Source organism: Danio rerio, chromosome 7 (genome assembly GCF_052040795.2).
Source record: "Danio rerio strain M-AB ecotype USA chromosome 7, GRCz13ab, whole genome shotgun sequence".
NCBI lineage: Eukaryota > Metazoa > Chordata > Actinopteri > Cypriniformes > Danionidae > Danio > Danio rerio.
This window is the reverse complement of record NC_141027.1, coordinates 31891268-31919031: the sequence shown is the minus strand read 5'-3', so window position 1 is coordinate 31919031 and position 27764 is coordinate 31891268. Positions and strand designations below refer to the sequence as shown.

Below are 27764 nucleotides of genomic sequence, written 5' to 3'. Positions count from 1 at the left end.
TGGTGAGAAATCTCTGTAGACGGATGGCATTTCATGTCACATTCAGCCCTATAATCTTAAAATGTGAGCAAAATTAGCTGTTTTTTTCATCACCTTAAGGGGTCCCACACCAGAAGCACCACTTCACATTACTAGACATCTATAGAGAATCATTCAAACACTAGCTCTAAAGTGACATTGGTGAATTTGTAACGGCTTCTGCTGTTCCGACATCAGCTGCAGATGTGAATGAATGGCGGAAGAAAGTAGTTCCTAATACAAAATGGTTTTAGACTCTCTGTGTTTGATTTTCTTTTTTATGTACAAGATTGTGCCGTCGAACTGTTGCATAAATGCAATATCACACTCGTAGCAGTGTGCTGTGGCTGTATATCACCACTGGTGGGGCCTTGTGCCATCCACGCCTCCCACCAGTGCTGATTTACAGCCATAGCACATTGCTACTCGTACTCGTATACATCAAATATATTATTATATTTTAGTCTTGTTAGTACACTAAAACCTAAAAGTGAAAATCACTAAATTAAACAAGTTACACTAAAAAAACTTTGCTACTTTTCAAACTACTTATTTAAAATAAGTTGAAAAAACACAATTCTTTCAGAATTAAAAGAGTATTTTAACAATGACTGAAGCAACAAAAATTAGAGGGTCCATTGAATGGCAAAACAACTTTTTGGCCTATAAATTTTCAGTGGCAAAATAGCTTGAATATCAACAGACTTTTAGATTCCTATTGTTGTTCATTTCTGCTGTATGATTGGCTCTTAGATAAATATAGAGTAACAAAGTTTATCATTGAGCTTATCATTACTATTGACATCAATTTTATTGCGATTCGATATAATATCGTTTATCAGCCCAGCCCTAATGGCAATATAGTTGTTTGGACTTAATCTGTTCTGAACTGAACTCATACCATTTTAAAAAATGAACTTAAAAAGTTGTTAATTCTCTACATTTTTGATGATATCAGCATAAATATTATATGTACGTATATTACTTAATGTTATGTAAGTTTACAGTACTCACACCATTTTGTTTTTAAAACTTAAAAAGGTGTTCAGCAATCAGTTTCCTCAAACAGTATGAGTCAACTTAACATACTGGGTTTTACAGTGTATGTCAATTTAATTTAATTCTTTCATATGGTGGCATTTGACATTTTGAATGTGATATTATAATCAATTACTCAAGCCATTTTTTCATGTTTACGTCAAGATCTTTTTATGACTTATTGTATTTCAGCTTAATTTCAATGAAAATTATTTTAATACACTGTAAAACCCAACAGTCAACTTTATAAAATAAAAAAGTGTAGTTAACTCAACATTGACTGAAAGTTAATTCTTCTCATTTGGAAGTAGTTTTGAACTCAGTATTAAATGTAATGAAATAATTAAATACCTCATTACCTCAGCTTAATTGGAGTAAGTTCAGAGTACCCATATAGATTAGATTTTTAACTCAAATGGTTTATAGCAGTCGGTTTCCTCAAACGGTTTGAGTTGTCTTAACTTATTGGGTTTTACAGTGCTCAGTTGGTTTGAGTTCTCTTCATTTATTGGGTTTTACTGTGCTCAAATTGCTTCGTTTACTCAAATGGATTAAGTTAACAGAACCCATTAGGATTAGTTTTTAAACTTAAATGGTTTGTTGCAATCGGTTACCTCAAATGGTTTGAGTTACCTTAACTTTTTGGGTTTTACAATGTTGTAGAAATAAATATTTTTATTGTCACAGAGTTAATTTGTTTATTTGCATCATGTCAATATGTTCCATCTTTAGTTGCATAACCACTTCAAATATTTAGTTTTTCATTTTTCCATTTGACTACAAGCTAATTCTGGAACGTACCCTCAATTATTAAGTTAATTGACATAGTTATGACTGTATTGTTGCTTAATTGTGTGTGTGTGTGTGTGTGTGTGTGTGTGTGTGTGTGTGTGTGTGTGTGTGTGAGCTGATTATGACAGCTTACGTTTGAGAGTGCTGAGGTTAGAGAGGATTACAGGTGTCATCATCACAGTCACTCTCTATGGGCCCGTAGCACTCTAACGTCTGCTCCTCTGTGTCTGTGTGTGTGTTTTTGTGTGTGTCTCTCTATGCCCTTTTGTTTTCCCAGCCTTTGATTATGGCTTCTTATTGCGCATAAGTGAGGATTCTCGCTTGGTTGAGGCTCTGAATGAGTACTTGAGCAGTCGCAGTTACCTGGCTGGCTACGGGCCCTCGCAGGCGGACGCAGAAGCCTTTGCGCTTCTCTGCAGGCCCCCACCTGAGCGCCATGTCCATGCCCTGCGCTGGTACAAACACATAGCCTTCCTGAAGCCCCAAGCCAATGACCAGAGCCCAGAATGCAGCAGTGAGTAGACAGAACTCAGGGTGCATGAACGTAGGCCGTAGCTGTAGCTTTCGTACTTTGAGTTAGTGGTTTTTGTGCGGAGGATATCTGCAGTGTGTGTTTGCATGAGTCTGAGGGTGTGTTAGTGTACATAAGCTGAGGTGACTGACTATTTACAGTCAAAACAAGACCGTCCCTCAAGTTTGCTCTGTGCAGGAGAGGAACGGGTTGAATCACTGGTGATTGTTCCTTAATGAGGTGCTTGTGGTTTAGACACAGGGTTTGTTTGCACATAATTTTGTTTCACTTTCACAGTCATATACATCCATGTTTTCTGTTTTTACGGGCGAGAAAGAAATCCCCCATACAGCGCCCTGCGCTATTATTGTCTCCCTTAGTAAATGTGAGCAAAATAGGCTATAAAAAAGATGTTTTTGGCGTTTCACTCAAAATATTAACAATAAACTGACATGCTTTATTTGTTTTAAACTCTTTCAGCAATTTGTTAGGATAGTTAGTTAGTTAATTAGTTAGTTAGTTAATTAACTTTATTTGACCCCGTAGGGAAATTTCATTTGCAGCATACATTCACAGAGACATCTGACATTTCATATTTGGCATATATATATATATATATATATATATATATATATATATATATATATATATATATATATATATATATATATTTTTTTTTTATTTTTTTTTACACATATATATATATATATATATATATATATATATATATATATATATATATATATATATATACACATTTATATTTACATATATATTTACATATATTTATATATAAATAAATAAATAAATCACATAAAAACATGTTACCCCTACTCTAAATAAATATCCAGTCTACTGGCCATCAACTGCTTCTGATGGAGGAGGAATTAAACACAATATGAACAACCTGATGGTAACAATTGGAAGGCGTTTAATAAAAGATGTCTCTCAGGATTGGCAACATGATTGCTTTATTTAGTACTGTTTCTTATACTATCAATGCTCTTTAGTTTTATTCACAACAACTTACTGGCTGTTGTTACCATCTTCCCCAGTGACCTCTTCTGGGCATTACCAACAGATCACACAAAATGTTGCAATACACTATAAAAAGCACTATAAAACATGATCAACAATGTGTTGTCAACATTAAAAGACAATAGTTTCTTTTAGAAGCACATTCTCTGTTGAAGATTTTTCCTTACACCAGGGATGTCAAACTCAATTTCTGGAAGGCCGCAGCCCTGCACAGTTTAGTTCCAACCCTGCTCTAACACACTTATGCTGCAGTCACAGTAGAGTTTGTGCATGCAAAATTCTGTCGTATGGTGCTACAAAAATGGGGATTGCGATTGGTCCATGTTTTACATTTCTGTCTAGAGGTTATGTTTTGATCTTCAATTGGTCTCACGTAATCATGTTTGATTCGCAGGTCAGAGTTCACCAAGCTTAAACTTTCCAATGCAGTGAACTGCAAAACTTCTGGTCCAACGCATTCATGTGCGTATAAATGGAAGTCTATGGGGAGAAAAGTGCAGTGTGACCGCAGCTTTACCTGTAGGTTTCAAACAAGCCTGAAAGACTCAATTAGTTTGATCAGGTGTGTTTAATTAGGGTTGGAACTAAACTGTGCAAGGCTGCGGCCCTCCAGGAATTGAGTTTGACATTCTTGCCTTACACAGTCTGCTCATACATACCACTTAAGTTTATTGTACAACATCACCCCCAAATATTTATAATTTGTTGTTACTAACTGAATTTCCTCCCTTTTAATTGATGTGGGATGAGTTTTGCTTTGTGTTCTCTCTCTAAAATCAATAACCATCTTTTATTCTTTTGTTTGACCAGTTTTAGGAATGTTTAGGAGAAGGTTTGAATTTTCATACCAGTTTAAATGAAGTCAAGAACTAGTGTTCTTACTTCTCTTTATTTAAAAGGTCACTATAGTGGAAACCTCTGCACACTTTAACAATATTTCTGTTTTTAAATACATTTATACAAGAATTTGTATATATTAAATAAAAAATAAATTATGTAAGATTGTCATCATTCTGACATCATCAATCCAGAGATGCCTAAACTAGGGTCAAAGTTGGCCCAAGGTAACCACATTTGGCCCACCATCCCATCTGAGAAGAGAGGGAGGGACTGCTTAGAGATAGTCTTTTCAAATCTAATGTAATTTTAAGTTTGTTTTATTGTTAAAAGCTAATTGAAATTAAATTGTTTCAATTAAATATTGTAAATTAATCAGATTTAGTTTAAATGTAACTGATGGATAGAGGACAATGCAGAGACTTTCGTAAGCAAATCAAGGCAAATTCTGCTTGACTAGTGTATTCAGCGTTGAACACTGTTCACTCTTATGTGTTATAATGTTAGAGTTATACTGCATTAGTTAATACAAATTACAGTAATGTTTTCTATTTATTTTTTTATTAGGAAGTACATTAGGAAATACCCATAGCAACTTAAATGTAATATAGGTTGATATATTTACCTTCGGCCAACAGCTCATAATGGTATTTGTTTTTTGGCCCGTTATACGAAAAAGTTTGGCCACTCCTGCTCTAATGGCTTTTTGCCCCCTGAACCTCATCTTTCAGGCTGATTTAAAGCACTTCCTGTTGAGTGGAATTTCTTAATTATTGCCCTCATGGTGGAAATAGGTATTTTTAGCCTGATCTTATGAGGAACACTTTTCGCTAAAAAAACTATTTTTATCAAAGATTAATCGTGATTAATTCAAAATAAAAAGTTTGTTTTGACGTAATATGTATATGTGTACTGTGTATATTTATTATGTATATATAAATACATACACATGCATATATTTGAGAAATATGTTTATGTAAATCATATAAATTATATACTGTATACATTTAAATAGCTATGCAACATAAGAATGATTGTATAGTTTTGTATATATATATATATATATATATATATATATATGTATGTATGTATGTGTGTGTGTGTGTGTGTGTGTGTGTGTATTACATATTCATAATAAATATATATAATAAATACACACATATGTAATGTCAATATTTTTTTATTTTTGGATGTTATTATCTATAATCAAAAAAAAAAATTCGTACAAATTGAATTAATTTGTACTAAACGCGTATGATTATTAAAAGGAGGTTTGCTGCCAAATCCTAGTCCTCAAGCCAACCATTATGAGCAGGATGAGCATTGATACTAAAATGAATGAATGAGATCATACGAATTAACCACTGAATAAAAACAAATTGCTGTAAGATCGTGTTGGCATTTTCAGTTTTTCGCCATTACGGCCACTTGTGGTTTTGTGATGCTTAACAACCTTTCACTAAAAATAACAATGATATTATTGCCCTTGGCTTTATGATTGGCCCATTGTTTTAGTAGTCACCCAGGTGTAAATGTAAAACTATCAGTATTGCTCATGAGTTGAATTTGTGTCAATTCTTGTGGCACACACATATATTAAACAAAGATATTTGTCTTTTAATAAAACATGCTGTGTTTTAAGCAAAAGATAAAAAAGATTAAACAAAGACATTCTTCACTGTCTGCTTTGTTCATTTTTACCAGTTTTACTGGAGGGTACTCTGTATCGCAGCAGGTGTGCAACAACAGCTATTTCCCATGGTGCACCTGTTGTCTCCACACACATGCTAGAAAAGAAAGTGAATCATTTTTGTACTAATCAGTCATTTTTTTTTTTTTTTTTAAATGTCTGTGTTATTTTTCAGCGAAGGGAAAACGGGTGCAGCCACCATGGTCTCCTCCAGAGGGAACAGACATTTCAAAGCTACGTCTTTACAACAGCCTCACGCGCACCAAGGTACGATTTGAAAGATATATAACACAGCACATTGCTGTGAAATACACTACTGATTGTGTAATACTATTTTGATAGCTAAAAGCATATTTAGAGTAGCAAAGTAGCCAACAAATCAGCATGTATTGTATGTGGTTAGTAGTAGGCAATATTTGTATCATAACCCTGCTCGTAATGGTTGGGTTGAGGGCTGGGATTTGAGAGCAAACCTTCTTTTAATAATCATACGCTTTTAGTACAAATTAATTCAAATTAGTTTAATTTTGTATTTGATGAAATTAGTTTTTCTAATAATAGATAATCACATCCAAAATAAAAAAATTGACATTACATAAATGTGTGTATTATATATATTTATTATGTATACGTAATACAAAACTAAAGTATGTGGTTAGTAGTAGGCAATATTTGTATTTGTGAAATGAATACTCAATTTTCAACAACAAAGAATTAATTTGATCAAAAAAACTGAATTCAGTGACCATCTAAATTTTTAACAACCATTACCTGAGTCTTCAGTTGCACATGTAATAATTCTAATTTGTTATTTTAAATCGTCATAGTTTCCCCCAAATTACAATTGTGTTAGGGCTGGGGTTGTTGTTATTACAATAGTACATTTTTAGCCAGATAATTGCAGCTCTGATGATAGTAAATAGTAAAGAATCAGAACATTTTAAGTCAATATGTAGTGCATGTTTTAGCCGAGTTGTTTTTCTTAAAGGGTAAATGATTCTAATAGTGAACTTACTGGACCTACACACAGAAGCATGAGAAAAATGGCAAAGACTTTTGCATCTGAACTCGTCAAATATACGGAGCATATTATAAGAATTTAAACATTCTGCTTTGATGAAAACAACAGCAAACATTAAATTCTGCATTTATGTTGTTCTCTAAGATTTATTTATTCTGTAAGCATTTCATTTATGTCATCCCATAATGAATTCTTCATCAATACTACATTTACATTTAGTCTTTTAGTAAAGCACATTTTTTTGGACTGTCCTGTTTTTAATGATTCCAGAAGACTTTTTTATGATATAAACTCTCTTTTAGGACATTTTTATCAAAGTGACACCAGGATTTTTTTTTATTATGTATTAACACTAAATATCTTATTTAATTCATGTATTCATTTGTTTGTTGTTTTTAATTGTATATTTATTATTGAAATGTTGTCATGAAAATAGCCTTGGTTGCTGACATGGCATTAAATAAAAAATACATTACATTACATTTAGTATTTTGACCAAAGCAACTTACAATTGAGGAGGCATTTAGCGATTTGGCAAAAAGAGGCAATACACACAAGACATGCTAATTATACAAATTAACTGTTAGTGCTCGGAGAATTAAGTGTGGAGAGTAAAGAAAAGGGAGTTTTTTATTAGAGAGAAGAGTGTTTCTTCAGGTGGTTTGTCAAGCCCACTCACTTCATAAATGCACTTTAATGAAGTGATTGTAAGAAAGTGTCAGGTGCAAATGTGCAAAACTGGTGCAAGTATCTGCTAAAGTGTCAAAGAGATGAAAGTGTGTGTTTTATACAGGTGGTTTGTCAAGCCCACTCACCTGTCCAAAGCACAATAAAAAAAAAGTACAATATTGTTATTTTATATCCACAAAGTGCTATGCACTATCCAACGTCTACCGTATATGTGTTTGCCATAAGTAATGTGTTCTACAGTATGTCATGCTTACAGACCTTTCACCAGTGCAACATGGTTGAGTGCCGGGCAAGGTTAATAACTAAAAAACAACTACAGAAACAACATTAGTGGGGCAGTTCACAAAAGCACAATTTACTCTCTATGCTCTGCTATTTGCATCATTAGTAATGAATAGTCTACAAGGAAACTGCCATCTTTGTTGACTGCAAGAATACAAATGAAAAATATTAATAGTTTTTTTTAATTGTTTAAATAGGGTTGTACAATACATCATTTCACTACCTAAATACTAACCCCCAAACCCCCCCACCCGAAAAAAAAACGAAAAAAAAGTCAAATACAGCTATTTGAAACATCTGGTGAAACTGTATTCATATTGCAATATTTATCGCAAAAAATAAAATACTGCAATATCAGATTTTTCCAATAACTGCAGCTCTGGTTTTCATTCATTCATTCATTCATTCATTCATTCATTCATTTTCTTTTTGGCTTAGTCCCTTTATTAGCTCTTTTTTTATCATCAAAAATGTTGATTGGAATCTGTATAATAGCAAAAAACTCCATTTATCAATAATATCTATGCTGTTTTATGTTTTACAGGAGGTGTTTGTACCGCAGAAGGGCAACCGGGTTCTGTGGTACTGCTGCGGCCCCACGGTGTATGACGCTTCTCACATGGGTCACGCCAGGTGACATATTCCTCATCCATTCACAGAGTTTCTTCTTTGTTTACAGCCTGACAATAGACATAGCACAGTGGTCAATGAAAAGGCTGAAACAGACATTCAGGCATTCAGTCCCGGCTAATGAATTGTTCGTTTGTGTATGTGAGGCTGTAAACCAAATCACAAAGCACTCCGGGCTGCAGTGTTTGAATGCAGTTTGATGAGCAAAGAGAGCAAGAATAAATCAAGTTTTCCATCCAAGGCTCATTCAGCATTTGTCTTTATGTATGGGTTCTCTGTATTTGACAACGATTCAATGTCCTTGTTCTTTCAGGTCCTACATTTCTTTTGACATACTTAGGAGAATACTGAAGAACTATTTCAAGTATGACGTCTTCTACTGTATGAACATCACAGACATTGATGACAAAGTAAGAGAAGTGCTTGCGCACAATCTGTACAGTTGTCGACCTTAACCCATTAACTGTGGCCGCCACTTACATGAAAATTACATGTTCAACTTAAATCAGGGGTGTCCAAACTCGGTCCTGCAGCCTCGGTGTCCTGCTGAGTTTTAGCTCCAAGAAATTTTTAGTATATCTAAGAGCTTGATTAGCTGGTTCAGGTGTGTTTGCTAAAGGTTGAAGCTAAACTCTCCAGGTCAACGGCCCTCCAGGACCGGGTTTGGACACCCCTGACTTAAATACATGCCAATCTTCAGTGCTTTAGTGCATATGTAGTGCCTAAAGAAAATCATTATACGCCTTTGAAATAATGACTTTATTTGTCACACAGCCTGAAATCAAATTAAATTACAAATAACTTTTCCAGCCTTTAGCCTTTTCCTAACTTGTTTCTTTCTACAACTTTATTCCGATGGTCTTTTGACAGCAGGGTGTAATGTAAGCAATGGTATAGATTTTTACAGTGTATGATGATCTTCTATACACTCTCAGAAAAAATGGTACAATGTTGCACCCAAGAAGGTACAAACCCTTGTCACTGGTGAAGTACCTTTTTGTGGAACATAGTTGTACCTTAAGACAAAGAAACAAATTTGTACCATTGCAGTTTGTACCTTTAAGGACATGATTTGTACCATGGGAAACCAAAATGTACCTTTGGTTTTTTTTTAAAACCAGCAATGCAAAAATTTACCTTAATCAAAGGTAAAAATCTGATCCATGAAGGTATCACTACAGTGACAAGACACTGTACCCTAATAGTGCAAATTTGTTTCTTCAAGAACTATTTAAAGGCATTTTGCCATATCAAAACTGTTTAATTTATTTACAGTAAATATAAAACATCAAAAACATTTTAAACAATGTTTAAACAAAATTTCTGTTTGTGTAAATGCAATAGAATTAAAGAATAAAAAATACTTTAACATTAATCAAAGGCTGTATTTTTTGCTTAACATTTCACACTTTTACAAAAATGTTACAGAAATACATTCTCCCATGCACAGTATAAAACATTTTTTTTCTCCAGTTTTCACACAATACTTTGTAATCACTTAAAAGTTATTTGATTGATTTGATTTTACAATAGAAATAGAATTATGCAAAAGTATTGTAATGAGATGTGCACTATGTTTGATTAGTTTTACAATACTAAGATGTCTGCATGAACACTTTGCATATGCAGGACTTTTGCCAACTCACGTTTGAGTGGAAAGCAAAAGCCTAAACAGTACAACTTGTACAAAGGTACAAAACTGTTCCTTAAGGAGCATTATTTGTACCACCGTGTACCTTTTTTTTCTGGGAGTGTAGGCACTGCATTTAAACTTGGTCTCATATCTAAAGAAGATAAAAGTCAGATTGTAGCCGAGGTGAAAAAACTTCAACAAAACAAACATTATGTGCCTTTAAGGTTATGAAAATAATAATAAAAAATAAATGTGTGTTTTATAAAATATGTATTTGTATACATATATGTATATACAAAACCTGTTTTAGCCTTGTGCCTTTTATTTTTTGAAGTGAAAAGTTCTTTTTCAGAATTTCTTGGTTCAAGAAACAGTTTCCAATGTACAGTATTTCCTCCTTCTCTACCAAAAACAAAGCCTTTAGTGGTTGAATGTGCTCTAATCTGTCATGAGAATGCTTTCCTATCACACATTACACACGTGCACTACATACTGGCAAAACTAGGGTAATGGGCAAAAATCTGGATGTGCCAATTGATTTATGCTCAGTTGTTTGTGATAAAAGAAACCAGTTTAGTGCATTTGCATGACTACAGTCTTTGTCAGCTTATTAGGCATAATATGTTTTAGACTGTACCCTGTGTTCTCGAGATAAAATCACCAGTGTGACCTCTTTGTTTCAGATCATCAAAAGAGCTAGACAGAATTACCTGCTGGAGCAGTACAGAGAGAAGAAGCCCAGTGCCGCTCAGATCCTGCAGGATGTGTTAACAGCGCGAACTGTAAGCTACTCAACTCACTGTCTGAGAAGAAAAGTGCCATTTGGTCAAAAATAAAATATTGTTATCATTTATTCTGAATGAAAGAGTTCAAACCCTGAATGAGTTTTCCTTGAAAAAGATTTGTAGTTGTATTTTTCGTCACTCATATGAATAGATCACATACATAAAAACAACACTGATCCAAACTTAATATTTTTATTATTATTTTTATTCGAGAAAGTTTTGATATCGTTCACAATAGGGAAGAAAGGTTGTATGTCCATTTCATATAAACCTTGGGTTTGTTCAGGTCTATCTCTGATTCCACTAAACTCATTTTCAGTCATTATCAGTGTGCCTTGCTTTAAGGTTGAGCAAATTCTCCTAGTGAACATTAGCACAATAATAAAGATTTATACAAGCTGCTAAAGTACTGACAGAGCTGCCAGTAACTAATGAAAACAAATGATTTTCTTCTAACTAGCTCTGAAGACAAAATTAAAGCATGACGGGCTCAAACAGTTAAGGACTGGCCTTTCTGCAAATGTTTTCATAGCTTTTTTTCATCTCTTTCCACACCACTGTGCTTTAATGTAATTTGGTTTTATTGTGTTTAGCCTTTTAAAGCCAAGCTTGCTGAGACTACTGACCCAGATAAGAAGCAGATGCTGGAGAGACTAGATTCAGCAGTAGATGCCGCTCTGGGTCCCCTGCAGGTGGCAGTGCAAAGCAAGGCTGCGCAGGATTCAATTCAGAAGCAGGCACAGGTACGTCTTTTAAAAAAAACATTTTATGTGACCCAGTTTGATCAGCAGCATGTGACTGATTCTGTTCCAAAACATACAGCTGATGTCGTTCCGTGGCACATTATTGTGTCTTTTTTTAGGTCTTACTGGAGGAGGCCAAGGATCTTCTGTCAGATTGGTTAGACTCGCAGTTTGGGAGCCAGGTGACAGAAAACTCCATATTCTCTTTACTGCCAAAGTACTGGGAAGGAGAGTACCATAAAGACATGGAAGCCCTGAATGTGAGTGAGCTAACATTGATGGGATATTCAATCACTTTAAAATGAAACGAATACGTTGTTTGTGTATATACTGTTGTTCAAAGTTTTTAGGGTTACTTTAAAAATGATCATGATCAAATTATCACAATTAATTGTAAATCACATTTCTATTAAAGTGTTATTTCATTTATTTATTTACTTATTAAATAATAAGTAATATCTACTCAACCTCATGTTGTTCCAAACCCGGAGATCTTGGTTCATTTTCAGAATAGAATTGAATCATTTTAGATTAAAAAACAATAATAATATAACAAAAGAGATTCTATAGAAAAACAAATCGACCTGTAATTGGAATATTATCAAGCTATAAGAATACTTTAGTGATACTTTATCTATATTACTATTATATAGAATAATACTTTATTCTATATTTTCCTCCCCTCAATGTCAGTATAGGGTGCACTTTCAAGAGCACTCCAGACTAATGTATACCGCAGCTGCCAATGCGACTTCCTCTTTTTTTAAAGAGGACCTATGATGAAAATCAACTTTTGTAAGCTGTTTGGACAGAACTGTGTGTAGGTATAGTGTGTCCACTGTCATATTGGAGTGATCTAAACCAAACAAATCTTTTTTTTTTATTTCCTGACGTTAAAATAGGACCCCAACCCCAGTGATTTTGAGACCCATCGCAACGTGTCATGGAGTGTGGATTTCCCCACCCACCAAATTGATTAATATGCACCATGTTTCTATACTTTACACTTTTTTGCCAAAAAAAAGTGGAGTTAAAATATCTGTTCCAACTCTCTCTCTGATTTTTATAAGTTTTGTAAGTTTTAAGTGTCTTTAAAACGATGGGCAGGGAGAAGCAGCTCATTTGCATTTAAAGCCACATGCTACAAAAACAGCTACACTGTACTCAGACACCAAAATGAGCAGATTCTGCAGGCTATAATAAATAATCTGATGAGTATTTTCAGCTGAATCTTTACAGACACATTCTGGAGACACCAAAAGCTTATCTTACATCTTGTAAAAGAGGCAAACTAGGTACCCCTTAAAAAAAAGCACAGACACATGATATGACCAAGTGTAACATGCAAACAAGAACACAACGCTCTCATGAATGCACAACCTGTGCCCGCAATAAGAAAGTATAATAATAAGAATTATTCTTGTAGCTTCATTATTGTACCTCTACAGGCATATGGTCTGTTTTGAGGATGTTTTTTGTTATTTTTCTGGACTTTGAACGAGTCGGGACCATCTGTGGGCAATGACGGAGCTCTTGGATTTATTCCAAAATATTTTTAATTTTAATCTAGGCTAATCGTTTTGCAAAGATAAACGAAGGTGGCAGGGGTTGGGAAAGACATAAGCAGGAGTATGAGGAGCTGGAGCAGGAGAAATTTTCATTTCACTTCATTTTTGGGTGAACTAACCCCTTTTAATGCAGGTGTATATTAATTTCTAGAAAAACAATTACATTTGTAAAAAGTTATTTAAATATTCAGATTTTAGATGTAATAATCAATAAGACTTTTTAAGATTTGTTGCTGAACACAAAACTAATCCTATTTTATGTGCTTTTTAAGTGGCCATCCATGATCATGCAAATTTGTGAAAACATGTTCATTCTAAGCAGTGCTGTTTTTGTTTGGCAGGTCCTTCCTCCTGATGTACTCACACGGGTCAGTGAGTACGTACCAGAGATTGTGGAGTTTGTCAAAAAGATTGTGGACAATGGTTATGGGTAAGAATAAAACTTCTTTCTCCATTGATTGATATATTTCCTTGAGTATTTTGCAGAATATAAAAGAATGAATTTCTGCTCTTTTTTTTTTTTGTAAGGTATGAGTCCAATGGATCTGTATATTTTGACACGGCAAAGTTTGATTCTTGCCCTGCTCACTCTTATGCCAAGCTGGTTCCAGAGGCTGTGGGCGATCAGAAAGCTCTTCAGGAGGGAGAAGGTATAGGAATAAATTGCAATATACTCTTTAAAATTGTTTATGCTTTAATTATTTATTTGTAAACATGTCTATCATTATCAACTATTCAATTGTCTATAATATCTATGGAAAACAGATGTGGAATGTCAGTGCAATATTATATATATATAATAAATCTCGATGCACAGCAAAAGAGCACATTGATCAGAAAATGCATAATAAAGATGAGCAGTGAAATCAATGAGCCAGAATTATCCTCTGTATAACACTAAATTAGGAAAGGATGCAGTTGCTTATTTGCTGCCTTTTTATATTCACTAGATTTTTAAATGTTTTTTTATTTTATTATTTTTACCATTTCTTTTCTTGCTTATGCAGGAGACTTGAGCATCTCAGCAGATAGACTCAGTGAGAAAAGATCACAGAATGACTTTGCATTGTGGAAGGCCTCTAAGCCTGGGGAACCATCCTGGGACTCCCCTTGGGGAATGGTGAGTGATGACCCCTTGGTCTTCCCAGATGTGTATGACTGACTTTTCTCAACCAAAGTGAAATCAATGTTTTAGAGCAAAATGTTAGAGGACTTTTTTTTCTTGATTAATTGCAAGTGAATGGTCCTCAACATGTCAAGACTGTTATTAATGGTCCAGAATACATATTTTGGCGGTTATTCCGTAAAAAAAAAAAAAACAGGCTAACAAATAAGGAGAATTCTAGATTCTGAATTACGCTTTTTTTTTTTTTTTTTAAATGTAAACATTATGTAAAAATTAACTTTCCCCAACACTAGTGACAAGTATCACTAGTGTTGGGGAAAGTTAATTTTATTATATCATGCATTACAGTATTGAGTTACTCCCAAATTAAGTATCTAGTTGCATTACTTGGTTACCTTTTAAGTTACTTTTTTGTTCCTTTTGCACTTCTTTCAGAACTTGCAGGGTTTTTTAAATGGAGGAGCTCTAACAATGCACTGTATGACCTACACCTTCATTTACCTTTAAAAAAAACTCACAGATTAACAATAATTTAAGATAATGTTATCTTCTGAGAACTTCCTGACCCCAGAGCTATACATACCGTATAAACAGATTAATGAAAGTTTAGTGCAATTTGTTTGCTACTTTTGTACTTTTTATCATATTAGTAACATAAAATCACTGTCCATTAAGACAATGCTCTGTTTCTTTCTTTTTTTTTTTTTGATGCTTTTAAAATGATGAACGCATTTTCTGCTTGAAAATAAAACTCGCATTATATTAAAAAAAGAAGTAACTCAAACTCATTCATTCATTCATTTTCTTGTCGGCTTAGTCACTTTATTAATCAGGGGTCGCCACAACGGAATGAACTGCCAACTTATCCAGCTAGTTTTTTACGCCGCGGATGCCCTTCCAGCCGCAACCCATCTCTGGGAAACATCCACACACACATTCACACACACACACACACACACACACACACACACACACACACACACACACACACACACACACACACACACACACACACACACACACACACACACACACATACACTACAGACAATTTAGCCTACCCAATTCACCTGTACCGCACCTGGAGGAAACCCACGCGAACCAGGGAGAACATGCAAACTTCACACTGAAACGCCAACTGATCCAAGGCTCGAACCAGTGACCCAGCAACCTTCTTGCTGTGAGGCGACAGCACTACCTACTGCGCCACTGCTTCGCCCCAGTAACCCAAATATTATTGCTTAATTTTTTAAGTAATGCATTACTTTAATCGTTACTTAGAGGTGCAGTATTCTAGTTTGACACTCAGTGGTTAAACTTGGGATTGCGTTTATTTTGATCTAGAAGTGCAAGCACAGGTTGCCAGATTGATGACAGGAGCAAATGATTTAAACAGTGTTTTAAATAAAAGCAGCGGCACACGATAGAAGGAATATGATCAATGAAAATGACCACCTCAGGTGGTAAACCTAATGTGCTTTGTTCAGTGTTAAATGCTAACAATGTGAGTTTGAATGCCATATTACACAACATTTATTGTCATATACTGAAAGCAGCAACAGAAAGTTCAAAATATAATTGGCTAAACTGGCATTGGGCAGGTTAAAATGACCAAAACAAAGACAGCGTTCTGGCTCAGAACACTTATTTTCAAAGCAGAATATCTGACTTTATTTTTCAGATAATCAAGTATGTTCACTTGGCATGTTTCTTAAATATCTGCAAACATATTATTGGATTTTTATTCTTTAGAAGAGTCAAAAACGTACATGCAGCACCTTTAAAGTAATATTGTTATGTAACTCATGTTTCCTATAATGTGTCATCCCCAACACTGCTTGTTACTACATGTAATTTTTGTTGAGTTTTTTTGGTTCGACTCCACAATGCACATGTTATGACCTCTCATATGACATATGTACATTGGGATCTTCTTGTTGACTTAGTCCACGAGAACCAACTTTAATTTGTCCAACGTAGTCAAGGGTGTAACTTTGATTTGAGAAGTGGGTGGACACAAAATTAGGCAAATGTTTTTGATTTAAATGCCATTTCCTGCATTTACATACATTTAGGGACTATGGTGATACAACATACATGAAATAATTAAGGTTTTTAAACCAACTTTTATTTTAAACTAACCTCAAAATGTAAAAAAAAAAGGTTTTCTAGATTCATGGACATCTGGTGGTCTCTGTGAATATCAGAATCTCTCTGTGTCCTGCTTTGGACATACTCTGCTGTGTTGATGACGGCATGCATCACATAATTTAAAATAATTGATAAAAATTTATTTGAAATGGGTTTTGCATGTCCCCATTGTTACTGAAAATTAGGTCCACCTACTAGGTTTGACAAAGTACACCAAATGCACAAATGTTTTTGAGTGCATTGCCCATGTTTCTAAGTTATGCTGAATGTTTGCTATTCTGCTGGTGTTGTTACAGGGGAGACCTGGTTGGCATATTGAGTGTTCTGCCATGGCCGGATCCATACTAGGAGAATCTATGGATATCCACGGAGGAGGATTTGACTTACGTTTTCCTCATCATGACAATGAGCTGGCGCAATCTGAGGTGAGAAAACTGCAAGGTGGTCATATGTAAAAATGTTCTGCAGCCATTGTTGAAAAGCCATTATTAGATTTCAGATGATTATTCTACACATTACCCTGCAATCACATCATGTGAGAATTACCATAATTGAAAGTTTCTGGCTTGTTGTAAGGGTCCTTATAAAACTTGAGATTAAACACATATTACTGTTTAATATGCATTTAATTAGAGCCTTTTTCATTTTCGCAAGTGCACAAAGATGTGAAATAATGTAGTGATTACATATTTTGCTGTCATTTAAAGCCAAACTTTGATGCATTTTGTTTCTTTGAGCATTTTTTAAAATGTATTTATTTAAACCTTTATTTCACCAGGAATACCACTTGAGTTTTGGAATCTCTTTCTTAAGAGTGTCCTGGACAAACAAGTGATAAACATCACAGAATACATGTCTAAATAAATCTATACAAAATACAATATCAATAAATATATTACAGAATTGTGCCACCAAAACTTACCCAGGCTACAAGTAAAATATGCAATAAAATTGTAAATTATTTGAAGACAATATATGTGTATGTAAAAAGTCATAAGATTATATAATGGTTTAAAACAAACATAAAATATACTAAAATTAACAAAGCAAGTACCTTAGCATTTCAGATAAATAATGATACATGTCAATAAATCATGCAGTAAAGATTTATATCTGCCTGAGGGAATTAGTGATGGAAGTTTTTTATGTTCCGTTTGAAGAGTATTCCATGCTAAAGGACCTGCATATGAGTGCACTTTTACTAAATTCAGTTTTGACCTGAGGAACAGACATAAAAATGTGTACTCCGTGAAAGAAGAGTATAGCTTCCTGTCTCTTTTCTTGTCAAAATATGAAAATATGATCAAATTAATCCAAGAATGGTCTTGTAAATAAACCCTCCCAATGAATAAGCCTCTGAATAGTTAGGGAGGACCAACCCACCAGCATATACAAAGAGCATTTGCATGTAAAGAATTTTTTATTTTATTTCCTTAAATAGTAAATCAGAAGACTAAATGTCATGCTGTCATGAGTCTGGTTCTCTCAAGGTTTTTTTTTCTTCACTCTCCTATTGGTGAAGTTTTTTTTCCCTCTCCGCTGTTGCCACTGACTTGCATGGTTCAGGATCTACAGAGCTATGCATCGATAAATTTGCTCTTCAGTGTTTGGACTCTCAGTAATGATTTCAAACCACACTGAACTGAGCTAAACTGAACTGAACTTAAACACTAAAACTGATCTACACTGTTCCAGTTACTATGACCATTTATGTGAAGCTGCTTTGACACAATCTACATTGCAAAAGCGCTATACAAATAAAGCTGAATTGAATTGAATTAAAATAGTTAGGGGATGTGTGTATTCAAGCTTTGTCTTTGTGTCATTAAAACATGTTTGTTTTTGTTCTGATAGGCCTACTTTGAGAATGATTACTGGGTACGATATTTCTTGCACACGGGTCACCTCACCATCGCCGGATGCAAAATGTCCAAATCTCTGAAGAACTTTATCACCATCAAAGATGCCCTGGCCAAACATACAGGTAACCATGTTATTTTTACAGCATTATTTGAAAGTTACAACATTATATATTGACATCTGCCTATGATTTAGACGAGTTAATTGCACATGATCTCTAAATTTACAATGTATATTTGGCTAGTGCATATTATTATTCTTAAAGTGAACAATTAATCCATGGAAGTTAATCCACTTTTTTTGTTTTGAAATTTATCAAATCTAACAATTTGCATCCACTCTGCAGTGGTAATCTTTTACTGGTGGCTTGGGCAAAACATACATAGCCGCGCCCATTCAAGTATTACTTTGCTGTGAATGAAAGATGAGAGGAGAAGGGCAAAAAATACATAATTGTAACTGCAAAGTATTTTGATGACAAAAATTTCATTGTGACAATGTAACTAATTATGTTGTGACAACCGTCAAGCGTTAAAATAATATTACTTCATGACAATGCCAGACAATCACTTACCATAGCCTTTAAGTTTATTTTTGTACAGCATAGAATTAGATGTGTATGAGTTTATTGGTTCTAAATGTCTAATAATGGCCCAGGCAAATTTTGATGCCCCTGACTGAATGTAGGAAGTTGGATTTGCATAATTTTGAGTGAGTCCATCATTCATAAAATATTTCTCTTTTATTGGGCAAATGTGACCAAATTGGGACCAGTTATGACGATGTCACTGTGTCTTAATTACTAACTGGTAACAATATGAAGTTACACTGTAGCAACTTAACTGGGATTTTCACTTTTCCAGTTGTCACAAATAACACAATTAGTTACTTTGTCACAACGAAACTTTGGTTCAAAATGTTTTGCCGTTACGTAACAATCATGTATCATAGCTAGCGGGGCCCTCTCCTATGACCCCTCAGTATTCCATTTCAGTTAGAAATACATCATCATACTGAAATAAAAGTCTGCAGTAACGTCTGTTACTATAATGCGAACTAAATTTTTTTTTCTTTTCTTTTTTTTCTCTCCCCAATAAATGTAATAAATTAAATTTACTATATTTTTTTATATTTATGAACATAACTTATTCTACAAGATATTTTGACAAAAAATCTTTTTCATAAATTCCACAACATATCGACCTATATATCAGTTTCCAAATATGAATTATTATTGGTCATCAGTATCGGCCAAAAATATATATAAAAATGGGGATTAAGTAAACTATATGTATTTCTAGTTCAAGGAATGTATGTTTACTATATGGAAACACCACTTGACATTTTAAGGGTTTTTAATGTTTTTAAATGCAATAGGTTGACAAAATTTTGATGTGCGTTTGTTTTCCATTTTCTTTTAGCAAGACAACTTCGTTTGGCCTTTCTGATGCATTCATGGAAGGACACATTAGATTATTCCAACAACACAATGGAGTCAGCCATCCAATATGAGCGATTCATAAATGTAAGTAAGAAAATAAAAAAAGCAGTAAAAGGGAAATATCCCAAAAATAATAGTCTATCTTGGTGATACGGTGGCTTGCCGCACAGCAAAAAGGTTGCCATTTCTGTGTGGAAGTTTCCATGTTCTCACCGTGTTTGTGTGGGTTTTCTACATAGTGCATGAATGTATGTGAATGAGTTTGTATGGATGTTTCCCAGTACTGGGTTGCAGCTGGAAGGGCATCTGCTGTGTAAAATATATACTGGATAAGTAGGTGGTTCATTCCACTGTGGCGACCCATCATGAATAAAGGGACTAAGCCGAAGGAGAATGAATGAATAATAGTCCATCCAAATTTAATACCTGCCTTTTATCAGCACGCGGTATGCTCGTGAGTGCACAATAGGCTTATCTAGATTCCTTCAAGAATCCAGAAGGTCGGAGAATAGCGTGTGTCCTTCAGGGCGCATTAATTCTGTCTTGCGCTTCTTCCCACCTATCAATTACTCTGTCACCAAGGAATATAACATGGGCAGAGCTCCAAATGTGCCTGAAACTCACAGACAGCTATTAGCATGGGAAGTATGCAAAGGTTACGTATCACTGACCTACACGCTATATTTTCTTTAACCAGCCTCACCCGAACTTGAGGTTAGGCTCTTAATGAGACACAGCATGTTTTTCCTCTAGCCCAGTGCGCCTCCAAAGGCTGTACTTGAGTAAAAATGAAGATGGCTTGTTAGGAAGGTGATGCAATAACAGTGCAATTCCCTCCACAGATTTTGGCTAAAATAGTTTTGGAGATGAATAGGTGTTCTGAGGTCCCAAATTAGAAGTAGAAGCTGTAAATATTCAAACTAAGTCAATTAAAAAAGCTGAGGGTGTTATTAAGTGTCTGTAGGGTGGGAAATGTTACTCTTATAAAACTGTCTTTTCATAAAAGTCTAGCAGTGGTAGCATTTAAGAAAAATAAATGAAGCAAAGCAGCCACGGGGGAAGATGCTTATGAATAAAAAAGAATTTATAATAATTCTTAGACCTTGAGTTTTTTTTTTTAATTTAATTTTTTTTTTTTTCTAGATTTTATGGATTGTGGGTATATATGTATATATATATATATGTATATATGTATATATGTATATATGTGTGTGTGTGTGTGTGTGTGTGTGTGTGTGTGTGTGTGTGTGTGTGTGTGTGTGTGTGTGTGTGTGTGTGTATATATACGTATGTATGTATGTATGTATGTATGTATATGTGTGTATATATATATATATATATATATATATATATATAAATATATATGTATGTATGTATGTATATGTGTGTATATATATATATATATATATATATATATATATATATATATATAAATATATATGTATGTATGTATGTGTGTGTGTGTATATATATATATATATATATATATATATATATATATATATATATATATATATATATATATATATATATATATATATATACTTTTTTACCAAGATGTAAAATAAGTCTATTGTGTCTCTTAAGTGTGTATGTGGTGTATATGAAGTTTAAATTACCCCACAATTAATGTATTATAACTCTTTGAATTTGCACGTTATAATCCTTGATGGAAGTATGTCTTGGAGTTTAAAAGGAGTAACATTGAAATGACTAAAAGATTAAACTAAAGGGTAAAATGTGGCAAGAGAAATACAGAACAACAAGTTAGCACCGCAAGATATTTATTGCTTCCACAAACTATATTTTTACAGTATGTACCGACATAAAAATAATATAATGATAAATTTGAATGACCAAGACCAATGAGAGATGGAACTGAAAGTTGCGAATGGCAGATTGATGGATGGATGGATGGATGGAACGATAGAGAGAATGATAGAAGGATGGATGGAATGATATAGAGAATGATGGCTAGATGGATGGATGGCTGGATAGTCAGACAGATGGCAGATATGGGGCCCAATCATACACCTGGCGCAATGCGGCGCAAGGCACGACGCAATTGTTGTTTGCTAGTTTCAGCTCGGCGCAAGAGTCGTTTTGACATTTTGCGCCACGCTGTTTAAATAGTTGTCCTGTCAGCCAATAATGTTCCAAATGTAGGCAGTACCTAAATGTGAATGTGACAGGGAGAAAGAGAGAAAGAACATACAAGCACAGAATAGTGTACGGTTCTTCACCGCCCCTTTTAGGCTTTAATTCTAATTGTGTCATTCTTCTCACAGTCCTCTTTTCAAAAGAGGGCGGAGCTACAAATCCCTGTGTGTTAACGAAGTGGCAGCTTCAAAATTAATACTAACATCCTATACTAATGAGGATGAGCGGCAGAGATCATCACTAATGGGCGGGCTTTTCCCTTCTGATGACATGTACAAAAAAAAACATGTCAATCAAAGTGGTTCTGCTGATTTGTGTGATTATAAAAATAAAATTAATAATGTTTTACCATCAGAAGCTGGTTGTATTCACACATTGTTGCCACACAACTGTGATTACACCTCTTATCAAAGTGATTTTTAAATAATAGGTCATCTTTAATGCACATAATATTATATAGCTCATATTTCATGTCTCCACAGGAGTTCTTCCTAAATGTTAAAGATATTCTGAGGAGCCCTACAGACATCACTGGCCAATATGAGAAATGGGAAGCTGAGGAGATTGAACTGAACAAATGGTAACTTGTATGATTCTTACATGATTGTCATTTTTCAAAAGTTAAATTTCTATCACTCATTACATGTGTGTATTTATTTAGCTTCTATGACAAGAAAACATCAGTTCATGGGGCGCTGTGTGATAACATAGACACTCGTTCAGCTCTGGAGGAGATGCGGGCTCTTGTTGGTCAAAGCAACACCTACATGGCTGCCAGGAGGAGTGCAAAACTACCACCAAACCGCATGCTGCTACAGAGCATCGCCCTGTACTTGACTGACATGTTGAAGGTAACAAGTCAGCTTCACTTCTGACCAACATTTTCAGAAAAAAAATTTCAGGATGTGGTATACTTGTTGGTTTTTTACAGTTCTTCAATTGGGGGTAAAGAGAAAAGTTAGCATTTTTTCATTCGTAGTTCTATATAGTTAGCAAACATTTCAAAAAATGAGTATCTAAATGCAGATGAAATCATTAGTCCTTCTGTGAAATTTTCATTCATTAAAAAAAAAATTCTTCTTATCAAAGAAAATATTTTTTTCAACACATTTTTAAATATGATATCTTTAATAACTAATTTATTTAGTTTGTTCCATGATGATAACAATATTGTACTAGTTATTTTGAAAGATTAAAGTGAAATTTAAAGGCTTAACTAGTTTAATTATGGCTCGTATCCACTGAGTGGTATGGTACAGTATGGGTCAGTACCATTTTATGTCTGTTTCCACTGTCAAAAGGTACCTAAAAGTGAACCGTACAGTACCAAATATTTGAGCACCTTTTCTAAAGGGTACCTAGCACAACAAAAGGGTACCAAAAGGCGGAGCTAGACACACAGCTATAAAAAAACTACTGAGACAGCTGAGACATTACACCGTAATAATATATACATAAAATAACGAGTCATGGTTGACTCGAGCTCAAACAAACCTTGTCGTCGTCTTAATGAACAGCCACAAAAAGATAAACCTGTTGTACTGTTGTTGTTTACGAGGCCGTCTATAGCGTGAGCGGTTTCACTTTCTCCAGGGAACTTGTGATCGTTCGCCATGCTTCCATATTCAAAATAACAAACTACTTGAGCTGATGATAATAGCATGCACGTGATTATTAAAGTGCGTCTGACATCTGATCCTTTCAAAAAAGGACAAACACGGAATTGAAGCGTGTAAAAACAAGGGAGAAGCCGGAAAAAACAAAGGCGCAAATGATTCTTTCAGCAACCAAAAGCATCTTTAATTATTATCATCACATTTTAGACTATTATAAACTCAAAATGCCAGAATTACTTTCTAACAAGAGGTAACATGTGCTGGAGAAGATTAAAGACACAGATGAGAGGTAAAAGTGATAAAAGTGACCCGTACCCACCCATACCGAACCGTACCACTCAGTGAAAACTGACCATTAGGTTAACTAGGCACGTTAGGTTAATGAACCAATTTATTGGATCACTGGTTTGTTCTGTAGCCAATCAAAAAAGAATAATTTCTTATGGGGGCTAATACTATTGAAGGGCTTTTTTTCAGTTTAAAAACAGCATTTATTTTAGCTAGACTAAAAAAATAAGACTTAATATATTAAAAAATATATAGTAGAAAACACAGTGAAAATTGCTCTGATAAACACTGCATGGGAAATATTTAAGAAATTTAATAAAAGTAATTACAGGAGGCCAACTTATTTTGCCTTTAACTGCATGTGCTGCATGTTTTACTCTTAATGACAAAATAAACACACAACTAAAATGAAAGCAGTGACAAAACAGCAGCATTTGAAAATAGTGGATGTTTGCACAAGCTCTCTAATTCACCACTCTAGTGCCACGTTTATTTATAGAGCACACAGTGCTAAGCAGCTTTACTGAAATAAAGATGTAAAAACCATGTCAAACTTGCTTTTCATAACAATTACACTAAACTTTCTAATTCTATTTCTATTAAGCAGGTTTCCAGTGTTTATTTTGAGGCATCTAACCTTAAAAAAGTGTACATGAAACAGAAACATGAAACAGAGACGATCTTCAGTGCACACATACCTATTGTGTAAATCTTACAGACCATTAGTATATCAACGGTGGTTAACAGCACGAGTGTTTCAGTAAAAGTTGATGTTTCAAACTTTGGTAACAAACTTGGAAAGAGCTTATTTATTTTGTCTGATTATGTTTCATTTTGCTTGATTTTTATCGAAGCCTTGTCATTGGGGCAATACTGTTTAAAGGATATCTTTGTGCCTTTCCGCCTTTAGTATACACATAACAAAAGTAGCAACTTTTTGCAGTTAAAGTGTCAGTATCTGCTTGTTAAGCTGTGACGTATGGAATACTGTTTCCGGGTCCAAGTCGCTACTATTTTGAATTGAGAAAATATTCATTAATGTCCAACTTTTAGTCATATAACACATTAAAGGAAATTCTTTTTTTTTCTTTTTTTTTACTTATTTTTTTATAGATTTTTTAGAAACATATAACCAGTGGGAACAAAACAAACAAACAAAAATAATACTTATATACATAAATATATATACATACATATATACGTATATACGCAAATACATCCATTCCACACAGGTATATCTCTATACATGCATACATATATAAAATATTAAATTAACCTCATCAAAAAAAAAATTATAAAATAAGTGTAAAATAAAATGTAGTAAAAGGTTCCCAAACATAATCTCGCAATGGTGCATAACCTCTAGAATTATGTAAATGTAAAATTTTAGATAGTTATATTGTCGTTGTGGAGAAAGGAAGCCATTTACTCAAAGATCTCTAAGTGCATGTGTCATTTTTTTCATTTCCTCAACTTCTTCTTCTAAATGTTGAGTCCATACAGTTTGATAAAGCGCTTGAATCCGGAAGCGACTTCGTGTAACGTCACACTTAACAAGCAGATAGCAACCACCTCAGATGCAACTTCCTATGTTTAAAACGAAGCACAGGCACCTGTAGCTCCTCCCCTTTAAAAAAAAAAAAAAGCAGCCAATAGCATTTTGTTTTATCATCACTTTGCCAGTGAGAGTGGTTGAGCGCAAGCGCATCAAATGATAATCCTCTTAAAGGGGGCGGGTCATGTCAGATCCTAGAAAGCATTTGACTGGCTATGATTTGATGAGAAAATAAAGTATGAGGTGACATAAATAAAACCATTGATCCATTTAAGTAACAAACTACAAGCTTTAGATGTTTATATCAGTTTTATATTTCATAAATGTGAATTTTGTTACTGTTTTAGTGTACAGTAGCTTATAGATATCCTAAAAACTAACAATAACTGAAAAAAAAACTGATACTAACATTTAAAAAAAAACAAAACTTTATTTTATATTTATGGGACCTTAGAGGGTACAAGTTCTGCCCATTTTCCTTCTAAGAATGTTCTCTTTTTCTTGAAATTCTAAAACTGCGACATTAAATCTTAAAGGCAAATCTTTTCCTAAAATCAGTCTGAGCTGAGATGTTGAGGGACAAACTGAAAGAATGGATGCACCTTGAAGTGCTTGCTAAAGCTGTTTTGTGCTTTTGACAGACATTTGGAGCGATTGAGGGAACCGACCCGATTGGCTTCCCCGTTGGAGGAAACGGACAGAGCGCTGATGTAAGCAACACCACTGGGATCATGTTTGATTCATCAAAGCTTTTCTTTTTAATTAAAATGTTACAAAGCCAGACTTGTGAGGACATGTTATTAAAGATTCCGCCCTAGAACGTTCTTTGTCCTCCATAAGGACTCTTCTGTCATTAAACTCTTGTTAATCGCTTGATTTTCTGTTTCAGCTGGAGAGCACAGTCATGCCCTATTTGTCAGTGCTGTCCGATTTCAGGGAAGACGTCAGGAAAATTGCAAGAGAGAAGAAAGGTAAATCTCTAGGGGTGTTATATTGCTTTATATTTTAGTGTAAAGATCTACAGCGTGAGCTTGAGTTATTTGTTTTCTTATAATTTATTACCTTTTTTATGAGTATTGCAGCTGTATACCCAGCAGACATTTGCATACAATACAGTATTTGTTTATGCAGAATAGAGAATTCGTTAGGAAACTTTGCTTGTGTTTCAGTCACTGAATTGCTGCAGCTTTGTGACCAATTGCGCGACGATACTTTACCTGAGCTGGGGGTCCGACTGGAGGATCGTGATGGTAAGCAGAAGAAACTAAAACTTGTTTAAACTCTGATTGTCATGAAACATAAATATCAAATTGTTTGTCTAAGGGCTCCCCACATCGGTGAAGTTGGTGGACAAAGAAACACTTCTGAAAGAAAAAGAAGAAAAGAAAAAGGTAATGGTTCAAATCGCATAATATTATCTTTCTACTTGATTTATTTGGTGTCAGTACTGTAGATTCTGGTTACACTTTATTTTCATGCACCCCTTTAAAGGTACCATGAAATTAAAATAAAGGTTTTTAGATGTTGGTATCAGTATTGATTGTTTTTAGGATACCTAAAATAGGGCTGCGCGACACTGAAAAAAACTGACATTGCAACAGTTTATTTTTCTGTGATACATTTTGCGATATTGGGTATACTTTCACCAGATGAAAAAAACGGCTTTATTTGGATATTTTTAGATCAATTGGGATGATTTTGTAGCTTAGTGCATTTGCTTGAAATAAAATAAAACAAATCACAAGCATTGACAAATACAGTGGAGCAAAGATGCAAATGAAATGCACAGAATTTTATGTTTTTCTGGGAGTCTAGCGTGAATTGAATTGAAATGCAAAATATCACTGTATAGTCAACATCTTATAAATTCAATGAATCTTTCTTAAAGTTAAAAGCATTATAATCTCTTGCCTGAATGTTTTAGACTGGCTTAAATGCTCACAGACCTTAAAAACAAAGCAAATGATAGACATGATGGTTAACTTAAGTAGCATTAACATCAACATTACAGTTCCTGCGATGTGACTATTGTGGATGGGCACATTGCAATATCGATGCTATACATCAATGTCACTGTAACGATATATTGTGAAGCCCTAATCTATAAGGTAGTGTGCAACAAAACGGCAACAAAAAAAATTCATTTATGAAATATAAAACAGTTATAAACATGTAAAGCTTATAGTTTATCACTTCTGCCTAAATGAATCAATGGTTTTATTCTCATCAACTCATACTTCAGTTTCTCATCAAATCAGGACCAATCAGATGCTTTCTAGTGTCTAGCAGAGT

The 27764-nt window shown here is 34.3% G+C and overlaps 1 protein-coding gene across 3 annotated transcripts in view; it reads left to right on the top strand.

The window, feature by feature from the left end:
- Positions 1-27764, top strand: part of cars1 (cysteinyl-tRNA synthetase 1) — a 34864-nt gene that overhangs the window by 1514 nt on the left and 5586 nt on the right. Inside the window, exons 2-20 of one of the 3 annotated variants that reach the window (NM_001118900.1) lie at positions 2126-2362; positions 6100-6191; positions 8462-8550; positions 8861-8957; positions 10864-10962; positions 11559-11708; positions 11828-11968; positions 13618-13706; positions 13805-13926; positions 14284-14396; positions 16849-16977; positions 18407-18536; positions 19834-19937; positions 22496-22593; positions 22675-22864; positions 26114-26182; positions 26362-26443; positions 26642-26722; positions 26796-26863. In NM_001118900.1, the coding sequence (NP_001112372.1) occupies positions 2126-2362; positions 6100-6191; positions 8462-8550; positions 8861-8957; positions 10864-10962; positions 11559-11708; positions 11828-11968; positions 13618-13706; positions 13805-13926; positions 14284-14396; positions 16849-16977; positions 18407-18536; positions 19834-19937; positions 22496-22593; positions 22675-22864; positions 26114-26182; positions 26362-26443; positions 26642-26722; positions 26796-26863 (2180 nt within the window). Of the gene's footprint in view, positions 1-2125; positions 2363-6099; positions 6192-8461; positions 8551-8860; positions 8958-10863; positions 10963-11558; positions 11709-11827; positions 11969-13617; positions 13707-13804; positions 13927-14283; positions 14397-16848; positions 16978-18406; positions 18537-19833; positions 19938-22495; positions 22594-22674; positions 22865-26113; positions 26183-26361; positions 26444-26641; positions 26723-26795; positions 27483-27764 lie in introns of all 3 variants that reach the window. The other 2 variants (XR_015494608.1, XM_087258880.1) reach the window with 2 other exon arrangements.